Here is a 25,532-nt window from a genome sequence, read left to right on the forward strand (position 1 = left end):
GATCCCCAGAGCAGCCCCGGACCAGGGGAAATCATTTCCGCCCAGGCCATCATTTCCGCCCATTGACCAGGGGAAATCGTTCCGCCCAGGCCATCATTGTTGATGGCCTGGGCGGAACGCCATTTATCTCGCATCGCAGCCACCCATAATGCAGGCGTGGACAATGTTCAGGCGGATTATCTCAGTTGCCAACATCAAGACCCAGGAGAGTGGGAGCTGTTGGCCGAGGCGATGCGACTCATCACTCGACGATGGGGGGGGGGGGGGGGGGGTTCCGCACCTGGACTTGATGGCCACACGGCTAAATGCCAAAGAGGCACGTTTCTTCAGCCGTCGGCGAGAGCACGGGTCAGAGGGGGTGGATGCGCTAGTACTTCCGTGGTCTCCTTGCATCCTTCTTTATGTGTTTCCCCCGTGGTCCCTGGTGGGAAAAGTTTTAAGGTGCATAGAGTCCCATCAGGGGTCTGGTGATTCTTGTGGCTCCGGAGTGGCCAAGGCACCCGTGGTTCACAGATCTCGTCAATCTGGCGGTGGATGGGCCCCTGCGTCTGTCATCTCCCGAATCTTCTTCGACAGGGCCTGGTATTTTTCGATCTGGCGGATCGCTTTTGTCTGGCGGCTTGGCTTATGAGCGGAGACAGTTGAGAGAGAAAGGTTATCCAGAAGCTGTGATTTCTACCCTCCTTCGGGCGCACAGGACCTCGACTACTTTAACCTATGCTAGAGTATGGAAGGTTTTTGACTCCTGGTGTCGTGAGTTACAGCTTCCGCCCCGGCAGGCTTCAGTAGGTCATATCCTTATGTTTTTGCAGGATGGTTTGAAGAAGGGTTTGGCCTACAGTTCTCTTCGGGTTCAGGTGGCGGCTCTAGGCTGCCTGAGGGGCAAGATTGAAGGTTACTCTCTTGCATGTCACCCAGATGTTGCTCGTTTTTTGCGCGGAGTTAGGAATTTGCGTCCCCCTGTGAGGGCTCCATGTCCCTCCTGGAGCTTGAACCTGGTTCTCAGGGGTCTCTGCATTGCCTCATTTGAGCCTATTAAGAGGGCCACCTTGAAGGATTTAACTCTCGAGACGGTATTCCTAGTGGCCATTTCGTCCGCTCGTCGCATTTCGGAACTTCAAGCGCTTTCGTGCAGAGAACTGTTCTTGCGTATTTCTGAGTCCGGAGTTTCTTTGCGCACAGTACCTTCCTTCTTACCTAAGGTGGTATCGGCCTTCCATGTTAATCAGACGGTGGAATTGCCTTCCTTTACGGAGGAGAAGATCCGGTCTTCTCGTGGTCGAGATTTGAAGCGTTTGGATGTCCGTCGAGTACTCCTGCAGTATTTGGAGGTGACTGAGTTTCGAAGGTCGGATCACTTGTTTGTGTTGTGGAATGGACCCAAGAAGGGTCTTCAGGCGTCCAAGGCAACCATCGCTCGCTGGTTGAAGGGCGCAATCGCGTCCACATACATTGGCTGCGGAAGGTCTGTTCCTGATGGGCTCAAGGCTCACCTCTCTACGTTCTCAGGCAGCTTCGTGGGCTGAAAGCCAATTTGTGTCTTGCCAGGAGATTTGCAGGGCGGCCACTTGGAAATCCTTGCATACCTTCTCTAGGCATTATCGCTTGGATGTTCGTGGTCCGTCGACTGAGTCTTTTGGGAGCAGCGTGCTTCGAGCGGGACTCTCAGGGTCCCACCCCATTTAAGTAGGCTTGGGTACATCCCAGCAGTCTGGACTGATCCTGGTATGTACAGGGAAAGGAAAATTAGTCTCTTACCTGATAATTTTCATTCCTGTAGTACCAAGGATCAGTCCAGACGCCCGCCCAAGTCCTTTTCGGGAGAGTCCACTCGTAATTCTATCTGTGTTCTTAGTTTCTTGCACTGCTCCACATCCAAATGTTATGGTACTTCGTATGGCTGCATCTTATATGGTAAGTTATTCTACGTTTCGTTTCTGTTTTAATAGATAGGAAGACAGGTTTGTTTATGTCCTTCGGGCAATGTTACTACTTGATCTGGTCAGTGGTTTAATTCATTAGGTTGATTATTCAGCGGAGGTGTTTGGTTAGTTCCTTCTGCTTCGATATCGATTATACTGAGAGATCGCAGATGGCACACCCGGTATATCTAGGGGGTGCTTTTCAGCTTTTCTCTGACTCCATCTACTGGAGGGGAGGCATAACCCAGCAGTCTGGACTGATCCTTGGTACTACAGGAACGAAAATTATCAGGTAAGAGACTAATTTTCCTTTTAGGGTTAGTCTAGGTTTGATTTGTCAGGACTGGCTCTTTAAAAAAAAAAAAAAAAAAAAGTCTAGAAGCCTAAGAAGCCGTTTTCACTGCCTTCCAGGCAGTTGCCAGGTCTTGAGGGGACCATCCCACCTGGTTTTAGAGGCCGCCGGAGTTGGGGAGGTTGAGGACCCTGCGTCCACTCCTGGCTAAGTAATACTGGGGAGCCCAGCTCCCTCACCCTGATTGGTGCAGGACCCGCAGAGCAGCTGAGTTAAAAAATAAATAAATAAATAAAAATAAATTTTTCTTCAGGTAAGTTGCTGCAAAGGCAGTGTTCGTTCGGGGCTATTTTTACCTCCGCGGGGGGAGAGGGGCCTTTCGCTGCCGGTGAGTTAGTTTTTTTCTTCTTTTTTCTTCCCTTGCCGATTCGTCGATGCCACGTGGGTGTCTCGGGAAGGCCTGTGCTCTGTGTGCCTCCCCGGGGGAGGAGGGCACGTCAAATGAAGCCGCGAAGATGACGATTCGGCCGGCCCGAGCTGTGGGAAGGAGCCGGTGCCTGAGATCTCCTTCTTTGAGCACTTTTCGCGCGGTGACACATGTCAATGCAGGGAGGGTCAGATCCCCTCCCTTGTCCCCGCAGCAAGCAGCCTCCGGGGGGGCGACCCGTGGTCAGGAGCAGCAGGCACTGGGGAGGACAGCCTCGAGGAGGCCTCAGACTCCTCCTCCTCATCCTCGTTCTCTTCAGACTTTATGTTGCTGCATAAAGCCTATAAAACACAGAAGGCTCATAAGACACCCAGGGGGTGGTTCCATGACACTTCCTGGCGCCCATCTTTCCAAACGGTCGAGACCCCTGGAGCAGGGGTCAGGTCCGCGGGGTAAACATCCCCTTAGGTCTGGAGCGGCTCACTGTCAGGCTGACGCTACCTCTGAGGACTCCAATCCGGAGGAACAGGGTCCCTGGGACAAACCCTCGCTGGGGGCGGATCTCAGGGATGATCCGGATCAAGAAGGCTGTCCTAATCCTCACGTGGCAGACAGGGATGATCCCAAGATAGTCCACCTTTTTCGGAGAGATGAGCTGAGTCCTCTTATTCCAGCGATTTTAGTGGAATTGGGCATTGAAGCACCACAGCAGGACTCCTGGATGGGGGGGATAGATCCCGTGATGGTGGGCCTCAGGGGTCTGACTATGTCCTTTCCCATCCACCTTTCTGTCACCGACCTACTGTTCCGTGAATGGGACCCCCCGGATTTGGGACTGAAGGTCAGTAAAGCGATGGACAAACTGTACCCATTGCCAGAAGAAGCTTTGGAGGTCTTGAGGATCCCAAAGGTAGATGCTGCTGTGTCTGCAGTCACTAAAAAAGAGCCACAGCCCTTTAAGGATCTTCAGGACCGCAAACTGGAAATATAGCTCAAGCGGATTTTTGAAGTTTCAGCCCTGGGAATACGGGCTGCCATGTGCAGCAGCTTTGCCCTGCAAGCTGGACTTCGATGGGTACAGCTTTTGTAAAGCAATCCTTCCCTCTCGGAGGAAGAGGTGGTGCAGGCTGAGCGCTTAGAGGCAGCAGTGGCCTACAGCGCTGATGCCTTATACGACCTCCTGTGGACTTCGGCTCGGTCCATGGTGTTGGCGGTTTCTGCCCGTAGACTCCTTTTGGTTGAGAAACTGGTCGGCGGATGTATCCTCTAAGGCGCAATTCGGCTCTTTGCCCTTCAAGGATAAGCTTCTTTTTGGAAAGGACTTGGAAGGTATGATACAGTCCTTAGGGGAGAACAAAGTCCGTAAGCTGCCGAGGATCGGCCCAGAGCTCATAGCTCCTTTCCCTCGCGATCTCGCTTTTGAGCAAATCTGAGGTTCCACTTTTCTCTGCCGTCTGGCCTCCTGCGAGACAATTTTCGGTCTCTGGCAGACGGCAGTCTTGTCCCAGTCCTTTTGTGGACGTTGTTTTGGAAGACCTGGGATCCCCCATGCACCAGGGGGAGTTAAGTCCGCCCAGTGAAGCGAGGCCGGTCCATTCCCCGGTTCCAGTGGTAGGGGGCAGACTGTCTCTGTTCTACGGGGAATGGACCAAGTGGACATCAGATCAGTGGGTCTTCAAGGTGATAAGTGAAGGTTACGCTTTAGATTTTGTTAGTCGACTGTGAGATCGGTTTCTTGTCTCCCCGTGTTCCTATGAAGAGCAGCGTGGAGCAGTGCGAGATATATTGCAGCATCTGCGAGATCTCTGAGCCATCATTCCGGTCCTCGATCAGAGCAGCGGAAGGGTCGTTACTCCATTCGTTGTTCCAAAAAAGGAAGGTACGTTTCGGCCCATGCTAGACCTTGAGAGTCAACCGCTGTCTCCGTGTCCTGAGGTTCCGCATGGAGACCCTCAGATCAGTCATTGCTTCGGTACACAAGGGAGCTGGATTTGACAGAGGCATACCTGCACATTGGCATCCATCCTGATCACCAGAGGTTCCTGAGCTTCTGCATCCTGGGTCAACATTTTCAGTTTTGAGCTCTGCTATTCGGACTGGCCACGACTCCCAGGACCTTTACCAAAGTGATGATTGTGGTGGCGGCGCAACTCTTGGAAGAAGGGTCTTTTAGTCCACCCGTATCTAGATGACTGGCTAATCTGGGCAAAGTCTGAGTCTCTTTGCCATTCGGTACACAGAGTCCTCTCTCTCTTGCAGTCACTAGGTTGGGTGATCAACTTCGACAAAAGCCACCTGTCTCCCTTCCAGTTGCTGGAACATCGCCTTCTCAAGTTGCAAGGATAGGTTCGAGACTCATTGTCCAATTATACTCCAAGAGTATGGGATTATTTGAGGGTCCTCGGCTCGATGACTTCCACTCTGGAGTTGGTTCCTTGGGCCTTTGATCATATGAGACCGCTACAGTCCGCATTGCTTTCACTGGAACCCGGTTTCTGAACAATATCACCTTCCCTTTCCCCTTATGGATGCGGCATGGTCCAGTCTTGATTGGTGGCTCCTGCGGACAATTTGAGACTTGGAGTTCCCCTGGAAGTTCCCAATTGGACGGTGGTCACAACGGACGCCGGTCTCTCCGGCTGGGGAGCAGTTTGTCAGGCCAATGGTCCATGGCAGAAGCCTAGTGGTCGATCAGTCGTCTGGAGACCAGGGCTGTGCGGTTGGCATTGCAGGTTCTTCAGTCCCTCCTGCTGGGAAAGTTGGTCTGAGTTCTGTCCGACAATGCGACCGCGGTGGATTTTATCAATCGGCAGGGATGAACCAAAAGCCAATCGGTGGCGCTCAAGGCGCAGCAGCTGATACTCTGGGCAGAGCAGCATCTAGTCAGCATAGCAGCCTCTCACATCGCCGGGGTCGACAATATTCAAGCCGACTTTCTCAGTCTTCATCATCTCGACCCTGGAGAGTGGGAGTTATGCAACGAGGCCTTTCAGCGGATATGTGACGTCGGGGGACAAAGCATTTACGTCCTCCATTCAGGAATCCTTGTCCTTCATGAACTTGGTGCTCAAAAGCCCTATGTGGTGCGCCCTTTGAGCCTCTCAAGAAGGCGACTTTGAAGGATCTCACGATGAAGGTGGTGTTCCTCATGGCTATTTCTTCTGCGCACCGAATATCGGAGCTTCAGGCCTTATCCTGCAGGGAACCCTTTTTAAAGATTACCGAAGTGGGAGTTTCCTTGAGGACTGTGCCTTCCTTTCTTCCAAAGGTAGTCTCCTCTTCATTTGAATCAGTCAGTGGAGCTTCCGGCATTTCCCGGTCTGGACCATTCTGATCCCTCCTCTTCTAGGGAGCTCAGGAAGTTAGACATGTGCCGCATTATGTTGCGCTACCTGGAGGTAACAAACAGTTTCCATATGTTGGATCATCTATTTGTGCTCTGGAATGGTTCCAGAAGAGGGCATAAGGCGTCTAGAGCCACTATTGTTTGGTGGTTGAAGGAGGCCATTGAGTCAGCGTATTTTCTTTCTCGTCAGTCGCTTCTGGTCTGTTTGAGAGCTCATTCTACTCGTTCGCAAGCGACATTGTGGGCAGAGTGTCAACAAATTTCACTCCAGGAGATTTGCAGGGCGGTGACTTGGAAGTCGTTGCATACATTTGCCAGGCATTACCGATTGGATGTCCAGGTCCCAGGCTCTGCTGGCTTTGGCGAAGGATTTATCTGAGCGGGACTCTCAGGGTCCCACCCCAAGTAATAAAGCTCTGGTACATCCTAGGAGTCTGGACTGATCTGGGTACGTACAGGGAAAGGAAAATTTTGGTTCTTACCTGCTAACTTTCGTTCCTGTAGTCCAGAATCCCGCCCATTTCTGTGTAGAGGTTACGGAGAGTCCACTCGTTCACTGTTTTTTCATGCAATCTGCAGATAAGTGATTATTTTCAAATTTTTGGCAAGTTCAAAATGTTCTCGTGGGTTCTGTTTCTACTTGGGGTTCGTCAGTTGGATAGGTCCATCCCTAACCCGAGTGGGGTGTGGTCACGGTTAAGTTTGGATAGTTCAGTTTTATGTGACATTCTGCTTTGATATCGATTAATACTGATGGATTGCAGGTGGCACCTCAGGATGTAGGGCAGAGTCAGTCAAAGCTTTTTCAGTTTCCATCTGCTAGAGGGGAGGCAAAACCCAGGAGTCTGGACTGATCCATGATACTAGAGGAATGAAAATTAGCAGGTAAGAACCAATTTTCCTTTATTTTGGAACAACTCCCTTGATTGCTGGGTTTTGGAAAGAGCTCTGGTACATATATTATGTGCACTACTTATTTTAAAACAGGATGGTTTTACCGAATGATGGTATATAAAACCAATAAAATAAATATGGTCCCAGGTCCAGAACAATCACTGTAAAAGCAAACAAGGTATGTGTGGGGGTTTTTTGGGATGGGGGAGGGGAAGGATATAAATATGAAGAAAACTCCCCATGGTGCCGGATTCCAGATCTGGTTCCAGTTGAGTTGAAAGTACAAAGGAGAAGATTGCAGGTTCAAAAACAAGGTTGTTACGACTTTTTATGTTCCTGACTAAGATAACTAACTTCAAGATTTTGATGGGCCAGCCATAGAGGAAAGGACTCATCAGAGCAGGTATAGGCCCTGGCGTGAATTAAGGACTGGGGGAAAGAGAAGATAGGCATAAGGACTGAAGCCATTCATTCAACATGTAATGTTGTGCCAATTGTCCTAGAACTTTTCTGGTTTTTTTTTTCACTGTAGAAAAGGGAGGAGGAAGAATTTGCCCAGAGATTGGCTGTACAGCAGCAGCTGGAGGAAGAAAAGCAAAGGGTGGCTCAGATGAAGCAGCAGCAGCTGGAACAGGAGCAGTTCCATGCCTTCGAAGAAATGATCAAACGCAAGGAACTGGAGCAAGAAAGGCTGCGCATTCTCCAGGAGTTTGGGAAGCCTGACTCCTGCTTAGAGTCCTTGGGGGGTCCTTTGATACCAGGCGTGAAAGAGCCGCCCACTGATGTGCCTGGAAAGACCCTGTCATCTCCTGGACAGCCAACGAGCCCCAGCACAGGAAGTGTACCACAAGGACCTCCAGCTGTAGATCGATCTTTAAAACCAGGAGCCCTCACAAACCATGAGATCAGTTAGTATATTACAGTCCTACGGCAGCTGCCACTGCTGCTTCTGACTTGCAGGTTGCACTGGGGAGACAGAGGGAGGTTCTGTGCCTGTCAAAATCATTAGACTTTATTTGAAGTAAAGTGCATAGCACTGTAAGCTAACACTTAATATCCCTTCTGACAGAATTTAATGTATCTGAAAAAAAATGCCAGTTACCTCAAAAGAGGGCACTTAGGCTGGCCCAGTAGTGCCAACACTGTACAAAAAAAAAAAGATAGGCAATACTAGGCTTCATTCCTGGACCTGATGTCTGCTCTCTGGGCCAGTCGGAGATACTGTGGAAGTAGCGTTCACAGCTCCCGGGAGGGAAGGAGTCCCAGTCATCATGCAGCTGCAAAAGCTTGGGATTAATGTGCACTACGGCCTATGTGCACTACGGCCTATGCCTCTGGCCAGAGGGCTATAAGGTGGGAAGGGTAGCACTTTGAATAAAAACAATAGCTACAAATATAGGTTTTTGCGGTGCCGCTTTGCAGAAAATGTCCATATACCTGAACACACAAGAGTGCAAATAGAGAATTCCAGATTTCCTGAAAAATATTCCCAGTTGTGGTGGCTCTGGGTTCTGGCCTGAATGCTATCCGGGGACAGAAGGCATTTCTTCTCTGTGTGGTACCTGGAAATGTTTTCCCACTCTTAACTTTGATCTCTATTTCTGGATAGATGTCATGCTGGTTTTAACTTGTTTTCCCCACAGATGTTATGGTGGACAGCCTTCGCCATGTCATTGTTCCCAGGGACCTGTGCCCTAAATTTCTACAATTAGCTGAAGTCAACACATCGAAAGGAGTAGAGACCTGCGGAATCCTTTGTGGAAAGCTGGTAAACTGAAATCCAAGATATGATATTTCAAACGATCTTTGCCTTTTCTCCACCTTTCAACCTGTTTCCATTCCCTGTTTCAGAGAGGGGTCTCCATGGTTAGTCACAGCTGGAATGGAAGCATCCCCTCTGGCTGAGCCCCTCAGCACTGCTTTGATAGCCAGGTTTACACTGCCCCCTCCACTTCCACTATCCTATTTGCTCTCCCTTCCACTCTAAATCTCCTACCATTCACCTCAGCAGTCTAGCTGAATGTTGCTGTCTCTGTCACGGTTGTTGAGTATTCCATTTTCATTGTCAGTTTCTTTAGGGTTTGCTAATTCATATGCCTCTTAATCCCTGAAGAACACAAGGGAAACCTCATTGGCAGGATGACTGGGTGGAGCTACCCAGGGTGGCAAACATTCATTAATAAATAATCTAGAATGCAAGAAGTGTGGAAGTGCACCTGTAATATTTTATTTATTTATTTTTAGTTTTTATATACCGATGTTCCTGTATAATATACATATCACACCGGTTTACAAGGAACTCAAACTGACGCCTCAGAGGGCAGTTTACATTGCAACAAGATAACAAGATAACAGATAAAATGGGGGGGGGGGGGGGGGGAGCGGAACTTGGCAAAGGATACAGAGATTAAGCATAAATAGCTAAATAGAGGTAACTAAATATACAATATACAGTAAACAATATGTGTCGTGCCGTTTACCAGATGCAGAATGAGTTCACGATAACGCATGTGATTCTGCCGAAGCAAACTGGGGGACCTGATTACTGCAATACAGAGAATGAGGAGGAGCTGTTTCTGATCCAGGATCAGCATGGCCTCGTCACCCTGGGCTGGATCCATGTAAGTGACTTTCTAGTGCTTTCGTCCTGAAAGTTGTCTAAAGCAATATTATGGCCTTTTTTTCTTCTTTAGGTATAGAATGGCAAAAAAATGTTGTTAAACCAACCTCCTGAGAGAGATCAAGCAAAATAGTCAAGGTTCCCCTAGGTTTCTTCTGACTTTTTGTTCTGAATGCGATGTACTGTTCTGGTCCTCTCAACATGCTAGAATCTACAGTGTCTTGGTAGCCCAGGTTATGCTTTGTAAATATTTGTGGATTGCCACAAATATCCATGGCATGGTGGTGGATTGCAAGTGTTCCTAAGCTTTTCCAGAGATCCTTAGTCTTCCAAGGCAGAGTGCAGTGAAGAAAGCCATGGGAAGAATCACTGAGGCCAACATAAAGAACTGGATAATCAGAAAACTAGATTCCTAAGAAGTTGCCATACTGGGTCAGACCGAGAGTCATTCAAGCTCCGTATCCTGTTTTCACCAGTGGCCAATTCAGGTCACAAGTACCTGGCAAGATTCCAAACAATAAATAGATCTCATGTTCCCTGTACGTACCCGGATCAGTCCAGACAGCTGGGTTTTGCCTCCCCTCCAGCAGATGGAGACAGAGAAATTTTTGACTGACACTGCCAGTTAAGTTGAGGTGCCACCTGCAGTCTGCCAGTATTTCTCTGCCTCCAGCAGATGGTGGAGGTGCAATTCCCAGCGGTCTGAGTTTAAAAAAAAAAAAAAAAAAAAAAAAAGGGAAGAAAATAAAAAGATTGGACCTCCCAGAGGGTTGCTAGATCCCGGGGGGACTGTCCCCTCTGGGAGTTGAGGCATTTGGGCAGAGGGTCAGAGACCTTGCCGCTCGCCCCCATTCCAGTAACTGCCAGAGTTGACACCGGGAAGCCCGGTTCACTCACCCTGCCAGGCGACAGTAGGAACCTGCAGTTAGGCATTTTTTAAGGGTGTTTAAAATCATGAAATAAGTAGTGGCTATTTCTTAAGTCTACTTGGTTAATAGTTTGACTCTCCTCCAGGAATTTGTCCAATCCTTTTTTTAAATCCCTGCTGCACTAACTGCCTTAACCACATTCTCTGATAATGAATTCCAGAGCTTAATTGTGCATTGAGTGAAAAAAAATAATTCTCCAATTTGTTTTGAATGTGCTACTTACTAATTTCATGGAGTGTCCCCATTCACATTTACCCATTTTCTATTCCACTCATGATTTTATAGACCTCTATCATATTCCCACTTAGCCATCTTTTCTCCAAGCTGAACAGCCCTAACCTCTTTAGCCTTTCCTCATAGGGGTGCCATTCTAGCCCCTTTATCATTTTGGTCACCCTTTTCTGTACCTTTTCCAATACTATATCTATCTTTTTTTGAGATGCAGTGACCCGAACTGCACACAGTATTCTGTGTGTCCTCACCGTGGAGCGATACAGAGGTATTATGACATTCACCGTTTTATTCTCCATTCCTTTCCTACTAATTCCTAACATTCTGTTTTGCTTTTTTGACCACTGCACACTGAACCGATTATTTGAAAGTATTGTCCACTATGACATGCAGGTCCTTTTCCTGATCAGTAATGCCTAATATGGAACCTAACCTCGTGTAACTACATTGTGGGTCCCATGTGCATCACTTTGCACTTGTCCACATTAAATTTCATCTGCCATTTAAATGTCTAGTCTTCCAGTCTCGCAAGATTCTCCTGTAATTTTAACAGTCTGCTTGTGATTTAACAACTCAATTTTGTATCGTCTGCAAATTTGATCACTTTGCTCATCATTCCCTTTTCCAGATCATTTATAAATATATTAAAAAGTATCGGTATCAGTACAAATCCCTGAAGGCACTCCACTATTTACCCTTCTCCACTGAGAAAACTGACCATTTAGTCCTACTCTCTGCTGCCTATCTTTGAACCAGGTTTCAATCCACATAGGTGTTTTATGTTCTGCATCAATTCTTGTTAATCAAGTATCTCCGAATTTGTCTGGTTCATGAAGATTTGAAAGGTCCTGAACTGTAGTTGTGTTTTGGGATATTCTTCTAGTTTATTTTCTGTTTGTTTACTCCTTAATGTAGGCTAAATTACAGTTTGTATAATCGAGTTTTTTTTTAATTTGATATTGCTATTTTACTCAATTTACAGCTGCTGCATAGTTCTTAAATTCAGTATTTGTACTTAATTTGAAAATCTATAAGTAAAGAGGAAAAAAAAAGTCTCATAGGGCACTGTCAAATGCCTTCTGAGAGTCCAAATACACTACATCCACCAACTTGCCATTATCCACATTTATTTAACCCCTTCAAAAATTGTAGAAATTTGCAAGATTTTCCTTGTATAAATCCATGCAGGCCGTGTCCCATTAAATCTTGTCTTTCTATTTGTTCTGAGATTTTGTTCTTTAGAATAATTTCCATGATTTTTCCTGACACTGAAATCAAATTCCCTGGTCTATAGTTTCCCAGATCACCTCTGGAGCCCTTTTTAAAAATTGAGATTACATTGGCCACCTCCAGTCTTCAGACATGGCGAATGATCCCAACACTAGGTTACAAATTACTAGTAACAGATCTGCAATTTCATTTGAGTTCTTTCAGAACGTTGGGGTATATACCATCTGGTTTGGGTGATTTACTAGTCTTTTTATGTAACATGAGAAATTGCCATACTGGGTCAGACCAAGGGCCCAGCATCCTGTTTCCAACAGCGGCCAATCCAGGCTACAAGTACCTGGCAAGTACCCAAAAATTAAGTATATCCCACGCTACTGATGCTAGTAATAGCAGAGGCTATTTTCTAAGTCAACTTTAGCTACATAACCTTGTTTGTCACAATGATGTAGTTGCCAGAAATTCCAGATCTGGAGGGTATAAAGCTGTTGATGGCACATATAATAACAACTCAAGCAAATAGAAGTATTTCTACAAATAAATTTAAAAACAATGGCCATATGTTGAATTTAATATGTTGGTAAAGAGGTAGACAAAACAGTTCTGACATGGCTTGAATTGATACCCAAAGTTCCTGGCTCCCTTTCCAAGATGAGATAGCAGTAAAATACTATTAAGGCCTATAAACTGGCCGTCACTGCCACTGTTCATGTGTAGTTCTGCACTCATATTTTAGTTTGTCAATCTGCTTTTTACATCTTCCAGCTTCACAGTGTTTTGTTTCATTTCTTCTGAATCTTCACCATTGAAAATAGTTTCTGACACAGATATCTCCCCTAAATCCTCAAGTAAACATCAAAGCAAAGAATTCATTCAGTCTTTCCATGATGGCCTTATCTTCCCTAACTGCCCATTGAACTCCTCGATCATCTAACGGTCCAACTGACTCCCTCACAGGATTCCTGCTTTGGATATATTTTTTTAAGTTTTTATTATGGGTTTTTACCCCTAAGGCCAACTTCTGTTCAAATTCTTTTAACCCGCCTTATCAGTGTTTTACATTTAACTTGCCAATGCTTATACTTTTGCCTATTTTTCTCAGATGGATCTTTTCTCTAATTTTTTGAAAAATAGCCTCTTTCCCCCTCACCTTTTAACCATGCCAGTAGTCGTTTGGCCTTCCTTCCACTTTTTAAACTCGTGGAATATATCTGGATTGTGCTTCCAAGATGTTAATTCTAAACATTGACCACGTCTGTTGTAAATTCTTAACCTTTGTAGATGCACCTTTCTGGTTTTTTTTTTCTATTTTCCTCATTTTATCAAAGTCTTCCTTTCCTAGCGTGTAGCCATATGGACTCAGGACCAATGGGTTATGCTTCCCTGCCAGCAGATGGAGACAGATTTCAAAGTTGACGTCACCTAGATATACCCCTGCAGTGACCTCAGCTCTTCACTATTTCTCTGTCTCCAGCAAATGGTGGATGTACCTCTCCCTATGGGGATTGCTGTACTTTTTAGAAGGAAATATTCTACCCGGACGGCACGGACGAAGAGGAGGATACAGATTCTTTGGAAGATGGGGAAATTCCCCCTGGTTTAGAACCGTATTGGACCATGTTAGGGTTTTTCCATAGAGATGAGTTGCCAGCCCTGGTTTCCCAGACCCTGAAGATGCTGGAAGTTCCTGGGGCGGACTCTGACAGAATCAAAGAAGAATCCCATTCTGATTTCCCTAAGGAAAGCCTCTAGCTATTTTCCAGTACTGGAAGCCATCCAGGAGTTGATTGACCTGGAATGGGATGCCCCATCAGCAAGTTTTAAAGGGGGACAAGCGTTAGCACTATACCCACTGGATCTGGCAATGAGAAAGCATTTGCATTTCCTTAAAGTGAATGCGCTGGTCTGTGCCGTCTCTAAGCAAACAGCTATCCCAGTGGAGAGAAGAGAGGCCTTAAAGGATGCGCACAATAGACGGATGGAGTCCATCCTTAAACAGGCCTTTGACACAGTAGCAATGACCTTACAGATTGTGCCCTGGTAGCTCGTTCATGTCTACTTATTATTTTATTATGTAAACTATTCATTGGTTTAGATTTTTATTTTTATTATATATTTTTGTAATTTTGAGCTTTTATAATTTGATAATCTTTAGGTTCTTTTAAATTTAAATCTTTATTTACATTTGTTTTTTATTTAGTTATGTAAACCGTTTTGATTAAACACTGTTTGTAAAGACGGTATACAAACACTTTTAAATAAAATAAATAAATACTCTTCTGACAGGAGGTGGATGACTTGGGAATGAATTCTAGAGTGGTTATGTAACCTGCTCCCGCCTTTTTAGCTGACGTGGGCTCGGATTTAGTCCATACTTCGGCTGGAGGAGTGGCCTCAGTGGTGGAGGCCAGAAGGCAGCTATGGCTGCGGAATTGGTCAGCAGACGCAACCTCTAAGGCAAATCTTACAAAGATGCCTTTTAAAGAATCACTCCTTTTCGGAAGTGAATTGGAAAAGCCCTGCTTGTACCCTTTTTTTTTTTTTTTTTTTTTTTTTTTTTTTTTTTATAAACTGCTCAGCTAAGCCAGGGGAAAAACACTCCCTGAAAGGGTACTGTTTTACAGTGGACAGCTAGATAATGGGGGAGGGACTGGACCACCAGTATCACTCCGGATGGTCACCGGGAAAAAGGGGCCTAGAATGGGCAAGGCCCTCCCACCCCCTAGGCTCCCAGCAGAATGGAGAGACCGAACTGTCTCTGTGAGGAAAAAAAGGGAGAAAACTTTCAAAGTCCTCTTTTTTTTTTTTTTTTTTTTAAACAAGAATTTAATACTTACTTGATCCAGACCAAAAGTAAAGAAAATCCCCTCGGGGAAACTAAGGGAAGAAGGGGAACCGTAGGTTCAGCTGCCTGCACCTGCTGGAGACAGATGAATACTGAAGGGGTGTAGGGTAGGCTCTGTCCTGATATAGGATACCCTCACGGTTTTGGTCTGTCTCCACCTGCTGGACAGGAGGCTCAACCCACGATCTGGACTGATCCGTGGTACGTACAGGGAAAAGAAAATTGGCTCTTACCTGCTAATTTTCATTCCTGTAGTACTTTTCTGTACTTCCTCTGAATTAATATTGTGGTGATATTAAGTCGGAGGAACTAAAAAAAAAAATTAGAAATGTCCCCCTAAAAAAAATGTTTTTTAAAAAGGTGCTGGTGGTCAGGTTAGGAAAATGAACGCTCTAAAACTGAGTATCCATTTTTTTCTAACCGGCTGTCAGCCACCTCTCCCAGGTGCCCGCTGCTGAGGAGGCACTAGGGGTGAACAATTTCCCCTAGCGCCTCCTTTTTTTTTTTTTTTTTTTTTTTTACCACTGCAACCAATTTAAATATTAAATCTGGTCCCTGGGAAAGATGGATCTGCCTGCGTTAAGGGAGTGAGTGCTGAATCATGAGTGCCTGTTTAATGCACGCCGATATTGCATCGGCCTGCTTGTTGTTAATGAGTACAACGGGAACAACCGGGGAGAAGAGAGTTAAGTTGCATGGCAGATTGTTACTGGGATGATATCCACTCCTGCTTGGCTTGTGTATGACTGTGTGACTGTTTTGTGCAGTACAATAGAGAATAGAACTGAATAAATACATTTTAAGTTTAGACGATAAAGTATAAAGAAGCTATATCAGTTAGTGAGGTGGGGTATTGAAGTAAAGTTATGGTGACAGTGTTGAGAACATGCCATACTGGGTCAGACCAAGGGTCCATCAAGCCCATCATCCTGTTTCCAACAGTGGCCAATCCAGGCCATTAGAACCTGGCAAGTACCCAAAAACTAAGTCTGTTCCATGTTACTGTTGCTAATAATAGCAGTGGCTATTTTCTAAGTCAACTTAATAGCAGGTAATGGACGTCTCCTCCAAGAACTTTATCCAATCCTTTTTTAAACACAGCTATACTAACTGCACTAACCACATCCTCTGGCAACAAATTCCAGAGTTTAATTGTGCGTTGAGTGAAAAAGAACTTTCTCCGATTAGTTTTAAATGTACCACATGCTAACTTCATGGAGTGCCCCCTAGTCTTTCTATTATCTGAAAGAATCAATAACAGATTCACATCTACCTGTTCTAGACCTTTCATGATTTTAAACACCTCTATCATATCCCCCCTTAGCTGTCTCTTCTCCAAGCTGAAAAATCCTAACCTCTTTAGTCTTTCCTCATAGGGGAGCTGTTCCATTGCCCTTATCATTTTGGTAGCCCTTCTCTGTACCGTCTCCATCGCAATTATATCTTTTTTGAGATGCGGCGACCAGAATTGTACACAGTCTTCAAGGTGCAATCTCAACATGGAGGGATACAGAGGCATTATGACATTTTCTGTTTTATTCACCATTCCCTTTCTAATAATTCTCAATATTCTGTTTGCTTTTTTGACTGCCGCAGCACACTGAACCGATGATTTCAATGTGTTATTAACTGACGCCTCGATCTTTCTTGGGTGGTAGCACCTAATATGGAACCTAACATTTTTTCCTATATGCATCACCTTGCACTTATCCACATTAAATTTCATCTGCCTTTTCGATGCCCAGTTTTCCAGTCTCACAAAGTCTTCCTGCAATTTATCACAGTCTGCTTGTGATTTAACTACTCTGAACCATTTTGTATCATCTGCAAATTTGATTACCTCACTCGTCGTATTTCTTTCCAGATCATTTATAAATATATTGAAAAGTAAGGGTCCCAATACAAATCCCTGAGGCACTCCACTGCCCACTCCCTTCCACTGAGAAAATTGTCCATTTAATCCTACTCTCTGTTTCCCGACTTTTAGCCAGTTTGTAATCCATGAAAGAACATCTCCACCTATCCCATGACTTTTTACTTTTCCTAGAAGCCTCTCATGAGGAACTTTGTCAAACGTCTTCTGAAAATCCAAATACACTACATACATCTACTGGTTCACCTTTATCCACATGTTTATTAACTCCTTCAAAAAAGTGAAGCAGATTTGTGAAGCAAGACTTGCCTTGGGTAAAGCCATGCTGACTTTGTTCCATTAAAACATGTCTTTCTATATGTTCTCTGATTTTGATGTTTAGAACACTTTCCACTATTTTTCCTGGCACTGAAGTCAGGCTAACCTGTCTGTAGGTTCCCGGATTGCCCCTGGAGCCCTTTTTAAATATTGGGGTTACATTAGCTGTCCTCCAGTCTTCAGGTACAATGGATGATTTTAATGATAGGTTACAAATTTTTACTAATAGGTCTGAAATTTCATTTTTTAGTTCCTTCAGAACCCTGGGGTGTATACCATCCAGTCCAGGTGATTTACTACTCTTCAGTTTGTCAATCAGGCCTACCACATCTTCTAGGTTCACCGTGATTTGATTCAGTCCATCTGAATCATTACCCCTGAAAACCTTCTCCAGTACGGGTACCTCCCCAACATCCTCTTCAGTAAACACCGAAGCAAAGAAATCATTTAATCTTTCCGCGATGGCCTTATCTTCTCTAAGTGCCCCTTTAACCCCTCGATCATCTAACAGTCCAACCGACTCCCTCACAGGCTTTCTGCTTCGGATATATTTTAAAAACTTTTTACTGTGAGTTTTTGCCTCTACGGCCAACTTCTTTTCAAATTCTCTCTTAGCCTGTCTTATCAATGTCTTACATTTAACTTGCCAACGCTTATGCTTTATCCTATTTTCTTCTGTTGGATCCTTCTTCCAATTTTTTAATGAAGATCTTTTGGCTAAAATAGCTTCTTTCGCATCCCCTTTTAACCATGCCAGTAATTGTTTTGCCTTCTTTCCACCTTTTTTAATGTGTGGAATACATCTGGACTGTACTTCTAGGATGGTATTTTTTTTAACAGTGACCACACCTCTTGCACACTTTTTACCTTTGTAGCTGTTCCTTTCAGTTTTTTCCTTACAATGTTTCTCATTTTATCAAAGTTTCCCTTTTGAAAGTTTAGCACGAGAGCCGTGGATTTGCTTACTGTTCCCCTTCCAGTCATTAATTCAAATTTGATCATATTATGATCACTATTGCCAAGCGGCCCCACCACTGTTACCTCTCTTACCAAATCCTGTTCTCCACTGAGAATTAGATCTAAAATTGCTCCCTGTCTTGTTGGTTCCTGAACCAATTGCTCCATAAAACTGTCATTTATTACATTTTTTAATTTATTTAAACGGTTTTATATATCGACAACTGTTTGCACATCCACATCAAGGAACTTTATAACTCTAGCATGTACCGATGATACATTTACCCAGTCAATATTGGGGTAATTGAAGTCTAACCAAAACACAATAGAGCAACCGCTGCATTTCAGCCAATAGTATCCACAGTAAAAGTGCAGATCAAATATATTCAATCCCAATCATGAAGATTCAAAAAGGTTCTGGAAAACAAGTCCTTTTATTATTTTAGTCCGGCAACTCCACTGACTTACAGTACAGACATCTTAGAACGCGTTCTAAGATGCCGGACTAAAATAATAAAAGGACTTGTTTTCCAGAACCTTTTTGAATCTTCATGATTGGGATCTACCTTATAAATGGTCTCTGACCGACGGCCCGCAAATGTGCAGTAGAGAGCAGCTCTACCGCGCATGCACGGGCGAGCACGTCGGTCAGAGCGGAGCGTGCCCGAAAAAAAAAAAATGGCGCTGGGTCCTTAGGAGCAGGAGCGGCGGCGGCAAGGAGCAGGAGCGGGAGGAGCAGTAGTAGCAGCGGCGGCGACAAGCAGGCGCGGGAGGAGCAGTAGCGGCGGCAACGCAGGGAGGGAGGGACGGACAGACACCCACCCCGCCCCGTCTGCCGGTTGTGGATGAGCTGAAAGGGGAGGGGATTGAGAGAGGGGGGAGAGAGTGAGCGGAGGGGAGGGGGGAGAGAGTGAGCGGAGGGGAGGGGGGAGAGAGTGAGCGGAGGGGAGGGGGGAGAGGGAGGGAGAATAGAGGGGGGAGGTGAGGGGAGAGAGTGAGGGGAGGGGAAGGAAATGGACCGAAAAGATTTTTTTAAATGTAGCCCATTGTTATGGGCTTAACGGCTAGTTGAATATATTTGATCTGCACTTTTACTGTGGATACGATGGTAATTGAAGTCTCCCATTATTACTGCACTACCAATTTGGTTAGCTTCCCTAATTTCTCTTAGCATTTCACTGTCAGTCTTACATCTTGACCAGGTGGTCGGTAGTATACCCCTATCACTATAGTCTTCCCTGACACACAAGGGATTTCTACCCTTAAGGATTCAATTGTGCATTTAGTCTCATGCAAGATGTTTATCCTGTTGGACTCTATGCCATCCTGGACATAAAGCGCCACACCGCCTTCCAGGTGCTCCTCTCTGTCATTGCGATATAATTTGTACTCTGGTATAGCAATCTCTTTATCTCTGGAAGTGACCGCTTCTCATGTCCCAATTACACCATATGAGCGGTCGCTTCCAGAGATAAAAGATTGACACGGCTTTGAGATTTAAATTTTTTAAAAAAGAATTCACGCAATATATAAAAAAAACAAAAAAAATGTGGTTGGAGGGGGATTGTTAATGATTACAAATGAATGTATTGCCCAGTTTTGGGGGGAAAACAGTATGAAGTATGAAACTTTCCCTTCCTTCTTAAAAATTTGTTTTTCTTAATTGTTTGGGGTAAAATAATTCAACAAAGACAAAAATTAAAGGTCAACCCTGCATGGGAGGCTGGAAAGTCCGAATTTAAATGCATAGAGGGTATAGTGAAATCATTTTATAAGAAGTGATCATTCACTGCTATACATTCTAATTCTCCCATCTTACTTCTTAGACTCCTGGCATTAGCATACAAACATTTCAAAGTTTGTTTTTTGTTTGTATTTTCATTCTGCTTTTTAATTGATAGGGATAAGTTAGAATTTTTGAGCTCAGGTGAGTTTTTAGTTACAGGCACTTGGACTACTTTTCTTATTATTGGAACCTCACTGTCGGGATGCCCTAATTCTAATGCATCATTAGTATCCTTTAAAGATACATCTCTCCGAACCATGCGCTGTTGAGCGACTGTCGGCTTTCCCCTTTGTTCTAGTTTAAAAGCTGCTCTATCTCCTTTTTAAAGGTTAGCGCCAGCAGTCTGGTTCCACCCTGGTTAAGGTGGAGCCCATCCCTTCTGAAGAGACTCCCCCCTTCCCCAAAAGGTTCCCCAGTTCCTTACAACAGTGGTCCCCAACCCTGTCCTGGGCGCCCACCAGCCAGTCAGGTTTTCAGGATATCCACAATGAATATGCATGAGAGGAAATTTGCATGTTATGGAGGCAGTCCCAAATAGTTAACTTTGCCCCAATAGTTAACTTCGCCCCAATACTTTTAAAAAAGAAAATTTCCCAAGCAAAAACTTCCTGATTTCTTTTAGCCACCAGCAAAGATGATCCTGTCCTCTCTGTGCCCCCACTTTGAAATCTGTTGGTTATATAATAGTCTTGCCTCATTTTTACTTTAGTTATGAAATATCTAGATCGCATGAGGAACTTTCTATCTTTATTTGATGATCTGTATTACACTTGTTTTCAATAATACTAAAAGTAATATAATGTATAAAGATGGTCTTTCAAGACATATGTCTGGTAACGTCTATTGCATGGTGAATGGGGTTGAGCGGCTTGTGCTTTACAGTCCCAGACTCCCTCTGTGAGTGACTCTTCTCCTTGTGTCTCCATCTCTAGACCCACCCTACCCAGACCGCCTTCCTGTCCAGTGTGGACCTGCACACACACTGCTCCTACCAGCTGATGTTAGCTGAGTCCATCGCCATCGTCTGCTCTCCCAAATATCAGGAGTAAGTGCAGAAAGTGCACCAGAGGGTGGTTTGCACTGCTGGATAGCCTAGGAAAATTGGGCTATTGTGGAGTTGGAGAGAGACATCTGAAGAAGATGACTAGGGTGTGCTAACTTCTGTATGGAATTTATTTTGGTTAATCCAAAATAGGTATCACAACCTTCTTGAGTTTAGAGGGACATTGATGGAGATAACATTTGTTACCAGCAGCGATATCACATGTACATCCCTGTCCTGTTTCTCTGCTATGTATGCACTAGGGTTGTCAACCATCAGGAATCTATTGATTAGTTAAAAAAAAAAAAAAAAGAGAGAGAAATGTCATGAGGGAAGGGCCCTTTCTCTCCTGGTAGCGTTAGCACAGATCAGGCTTGTTTCTCGGCTGTGATGGGTTCAGGCCCTGTGAGATACAGCGTGATGAGGAGGAGAAGGCCTCCGTGCCTGTTAGAAGATCACATGCATGGCAGGGAGAAACCTATTCTGGCTGCCTTTTGGAGGACAAAATTATATGTCTAAAGTCCAATGGTATCTCGGTGTAATTAGAGATTACAAAGTATTAACCATCCACAACTTAGACAAGATGCCTGCCCTATAACAAATTACTTCACACTCTTACTGTTGAACAAACTGGATTAAAAAAAAAAAAGTGAAAAGAAATGTTCACAGAAATCTAGAGTACTAGATGACAATCGGACTGTGGGTAAATTACATCTACTCATAACATACCAAAAAACACGTGCAATTAACAGTTGATTAAACATATCTAGTTATATTAACTTCAAAATTCAAAACAGTGAAAAATCCAACCCACCATCCCAAAACAATCTTATGCCATCCTCATCATGAGAGCTATATCCATCATCCTTCAAAATGGGACTGAAGGTAAGATTCAGCATGCATATGCAGTCAGTTATCCTCTCATAACTGCATTTTTCTATAACACTCCCGCAGGAGCTTCATTGCATTGTACTGCACTCTGCTGGGATTGCTTTCTCTAGGGGGCCCAACACAATCAATGATGTAACATTTCTTCGTTAAGGTGTTAACCTGGCATCCAATAACATCTTGTCTCTAAAACACTGCTGGTTCCCTTGGCGGAAACAGTCCCAGAGACGCCTGATGCAGACAGAGGGAATCCGTGGCACTTAAATCTCGACTTCAGCCGTGTACAAAATGGCGGTGGTAAACTGGGTGTGCATGAAAGTTACATTATGTAAATTTCAGAAGTTGCAGTCCCGGTGTACACAGACTTCAGTATGCCTCCCTTCCCTGGCCTAGCACCTGAGCATATTCTTTATGCACATACGTGTGTCTCCTTCCCTGGGATTACACGCCCCTCTGTGTGGAGTTTTAAGCCAGAGAGCGGGGTTTATAATTTAATTATTTTCTTTGTGCCCTCTGCATCCACGTCGGAGCTGACGCTGGAGGAGGGGGCAGAGCCTGGTGCAAATTAGCAGACGTGAGGCTCCCCCCCATCATGTGGTTGAAGAGCAGGTTGGGGGGGTAGGGAGGGAGAGGGGAGGAGGTTGGTCCATACCCCTCACCTGGAGTTTGAGGAAGGAAGGGGATTGCTTTTCAGTACCCATCAGAAATGAGAGCAAGAGCAGTTGCAACAGTTCTGCTCCCCAAGTTCATCCTTCTGTCCCCACTTCCTTCCCTCCCATTGTTAAACCCCAAGTCCCAACTACTCCCTTCCCCCAATTCCTTCATCCCCAGCTTGAAGGCTCTGCCTCTCAGGGCCTTCTCTCGCTCTTCTGGCCCTCAGCTCCCTCCCCTTTGCAGTCTGGCCAGAGGAGAGCAGGGCCAACTGGTCCAATACTTCTAACCTACTCCTGCTGCCATTTGGTTCCTCTTTCTCTTCCCATTAATCACGTGGGGTGGAGGCAATTGCAGCAGGATCAGGATCGATGTGCTGGACGTACTGGCCCAATTCTCGTGCCGAACAGGCCCCAGAAGGGTACGCCTCTTGCCTGCTTGGCTCCAGCAAGGTGCCTAGTGTAGTTTTTCTTTGGCCCTGCAGTAGTGGTGATGGCCCTGGGGTGCAAGGAAGAAGGTAAATGCTGTCTAATGACATGATGCTGGAGGGCGAGGCTTCCACTGTGGCACAGGGCCCAGCGTAGTTGCCCTAATTTGCAACCCCACTGCCACCTTCCCCATCCAGGGTTGACTGACAAATATGTCCTGTTCCTGCACTTTCACACGATGTGATGTAAGTGGGCTCTTCTGAGTATATCCCTGTCAGTTCGTGCATGGCATTATCCTCCCCATTCCTGAGGAAATCATTGGTTTTGTGATTGAACCCTAATGGCCAGGAGCCATGGTTCCTTTTTGTTTTATAGCTGTGCAGAGCTTAGGGGAAAGTGTGTTTAAATAAAGCATGGTTTGAATGTAGAACCAGTACTGGAAGTTTACTGATAGCAATAAAATGGTCTAGAGGTAAAACTGGGGGTCAGATGTAGGTATGAACGTCATGATGTAGGTGCTTGCCTTTTGGGCCCTGGACAGTCATTTCCGATTTATAGCACCCTGTGCGTTGTTTCTGCCATTTCTTTCTGTAGGACGGGGTTCTTTAAGCTGACAGAGCATGGGCTGGAAGAAATTTCTTCATGTAGACAAAAAGGGTTTCATCCCCATTGCAAGGACCCGCCTCTTTTCAGTGTAAGTATCCTCACGTTCAGACCTCCTTGGCGTGCCTCTCCAAAGAAGTCCTCCTTTGCAAGCGTATTAAGCAGGTTCCTAGCTGTTAGAGGGCCGTGCAGACGCTGGCTGTAGGAGCTGCTGCTGTCTGGATGGGTGAACCCTCCAAGGCTTCTCTTCGCAGCACATCTGTACCTGACTTCACAGTTGAAGAAAGCATTTCAGAGTCTCGTTTCTGGGGGAGAAGCTTGGAAAATTAGCTTTCCTGCAAATCCTGAACAATGTGGAGTAATCGAAAATGTGGGTGATTTTATTTTTTTTTTCTCCCTCTCCCTGAAACCTCCTCGGGCCGCCTCAGCAGCACGCCATGATGCCCAGTCTCTAACATGTGCCCAGTTTTCTCCCACGGCATGGTATAAAGGGAAGTCACCCTGAGTTGGGATGAGACCGTTTTTGGTTTTTTTTCTTCAGTCTATCTCAGTTGTTTGTTGGCTGGCCCTGACTGTAAAACATTAAAAAAAAATCCTACACCCAAGGTGGGATAAAGAAAGGGGGAAGAAGTATTTTAGGGAGAAAGAAAAAGTAAAAGCCTTGTATTTTTCCACAGGGAGGCCAGCATTTCCTTAATGGAAGTGGGACTTGAGAAAAATGTAACTGCTGCAGGGCTGCTCAGGGGAATATCCACAATGAATATGCATGAGATTAATTTGCATACATCAGAGACCCTGTATCTGCAAACCTATTATTTCTTGCATATTCATTCGGGATATTCTGACAACGCCAGACTCACCAGGACAATTTTGGGGCTCCCTGAGCTAATAGGAAAGATTTGCCTCTTTGAAGGTGCATACTATGTTCTACAGTAAAGGGGACAGAATGAGATATGATCAAAGAAAACCTGAAGCATCATTAAGTGCTTAACGGTTAACATTTGATGCAAAAAAAGTGCAGAATCCTGCAGTTGGGATGCAGACATCCAAGAGCGCAGTACATAATGAGGGTGTGAGATACTTTGGTGCACCAATCAGGGGAAAGATCTCATGATCATCTCTGCTGACCTCAAACTAGTGAAAGTGTAATAAGGCAGCAGCCAGAGGCATAACTAGTAGGATAATATCTTTGTACAGTTTACTGGTGAGACTTCATCTAAAGCAGTGGTTCCCAAACCCAGTTGGGTTTTCAGAATATCTGTAGTGAATGTGCTTGAGATAAATGTGCGTGCAATGGATACAGTGCAATAAATCTATCTCATGCATCTCCTGAAACCCTGATTGGCTGAGGGACTCCAGGCCTGATTTATGAGGTATTGATCTAGAATATGGTGGCCTGTTCTGGAGGCCATCCTTCTGAAAAGCTATACACAAGGGTAATGGTGTTCCAGAGAGGCTACCAAGATGCTGCAGGCTCTGCACGAAACTCCCTATCACTATTATTTAACATTTTTATAGCGCAAATGACATAGCAATGCTATTAGATGAGACTTAGAGATCTAAATAATATGTATATATCCTAGGTGAGAAGAGAAACAGATTGGATATGACAGACATTCAAATACCTGCAACGGGGTCAAAATAGTTTTTGGATTTTCAGCCTTCCTTTCCAAATGATGCTTAATGCAGCTTTCAGCATTATTAGAATTCAGCTACAAGTCCTTTTCCCAAAGAAGTTACAATCTGAGTTGGTACCTGAGACGAGACAAGAGCAGATAGTGACTTGCTCATGGTCCTAAGGAGTGTCAGTGGGAGAATAGGAATAAATACACAAGAAGCAAACCTTTTCAAAGTAAAACATGCTGTAAAACAAGTAGCCATAGCATTACGCTCCAAGAGGGTAGAGACAGGAATAATATCAGAAAACATTTCTTCAGAGACGGGGTCATGGGTGCATGGAACGGACTCACAAAGGAGGTGGTGGAGATAAAAATGGTAACTGTGTTCAAGAAAGCCTGAAATAAGCACAGAGGCTCACTGGATGCAAGGAAGTGAAGGGAAAGCTGGAGCACCATTGGGAACTGTGGCACTGCACAAGGAATGAAAATGGGCAGCCCACATGGGCCTTATGGTCTTTATCTGTTGCCTTATTCTGTGTGTCTCACTCGTGGTGTTTTTGCCATCCCATTCTTTGGTTCTCTCCTCCCCACCCTGGACCTCTTTAACCCAACCACTGCAGCCAAAAGTTGTCTT

At 45.1% G+C, this 25,532-nt stretch overlaps 1 protein-coding gene across 4 annotated transcripts in view; it reads left to right on the plus strand.

The window, feature by feature from the left end:
• Positions 1-25,532, plus strand: part of STAMBP (STAM binding protein) — a 73,664-nt gene that overhangs the window by 46,858 nt on the left and 1,274 nt on the right. For all 4 annotated transcript variants that reach the window (XM_029604145.1, XM_029604147.1, XM_029604144.1 and 1 more), the window contains exons 6-10: positions 7,414-7,789; positions 8,525-8,649; positions 9,365-9,502; positions 20,600-20,712; positions 23,271-23,370. In XM_029604145.1, coding sequence (XP_029460005.1) covers positions 7,414-7,789; positions 8,525-8,649; positions 9,365-9,502; positions 20,600-20,712; positions 23,271-23,370 — 852 coding nt within the window. The remainder of the gene's footprint in view (positions 1-7,413; positions 7,790-8,524; positions 8,650-9,364; positions 9,503-20,599; positions 20,713-23,270; positions 23,371-25,532) is intronic.

The sequence above is a fragment of the Rhinatrema bivittatum genome, chromosome 5 (assembly GCF_901001135.1).
Source record: "Rhinatrema bivittatum chromosome 5, aRhiBiv1.1, whole genome shotgun sequence".
NCBI lineage: Eukaryota > Metazoa > Chordata > Amphibia > Gymnophiona > Rhinatrematidae > Rhinatrema > Rhinatrema bivittatum.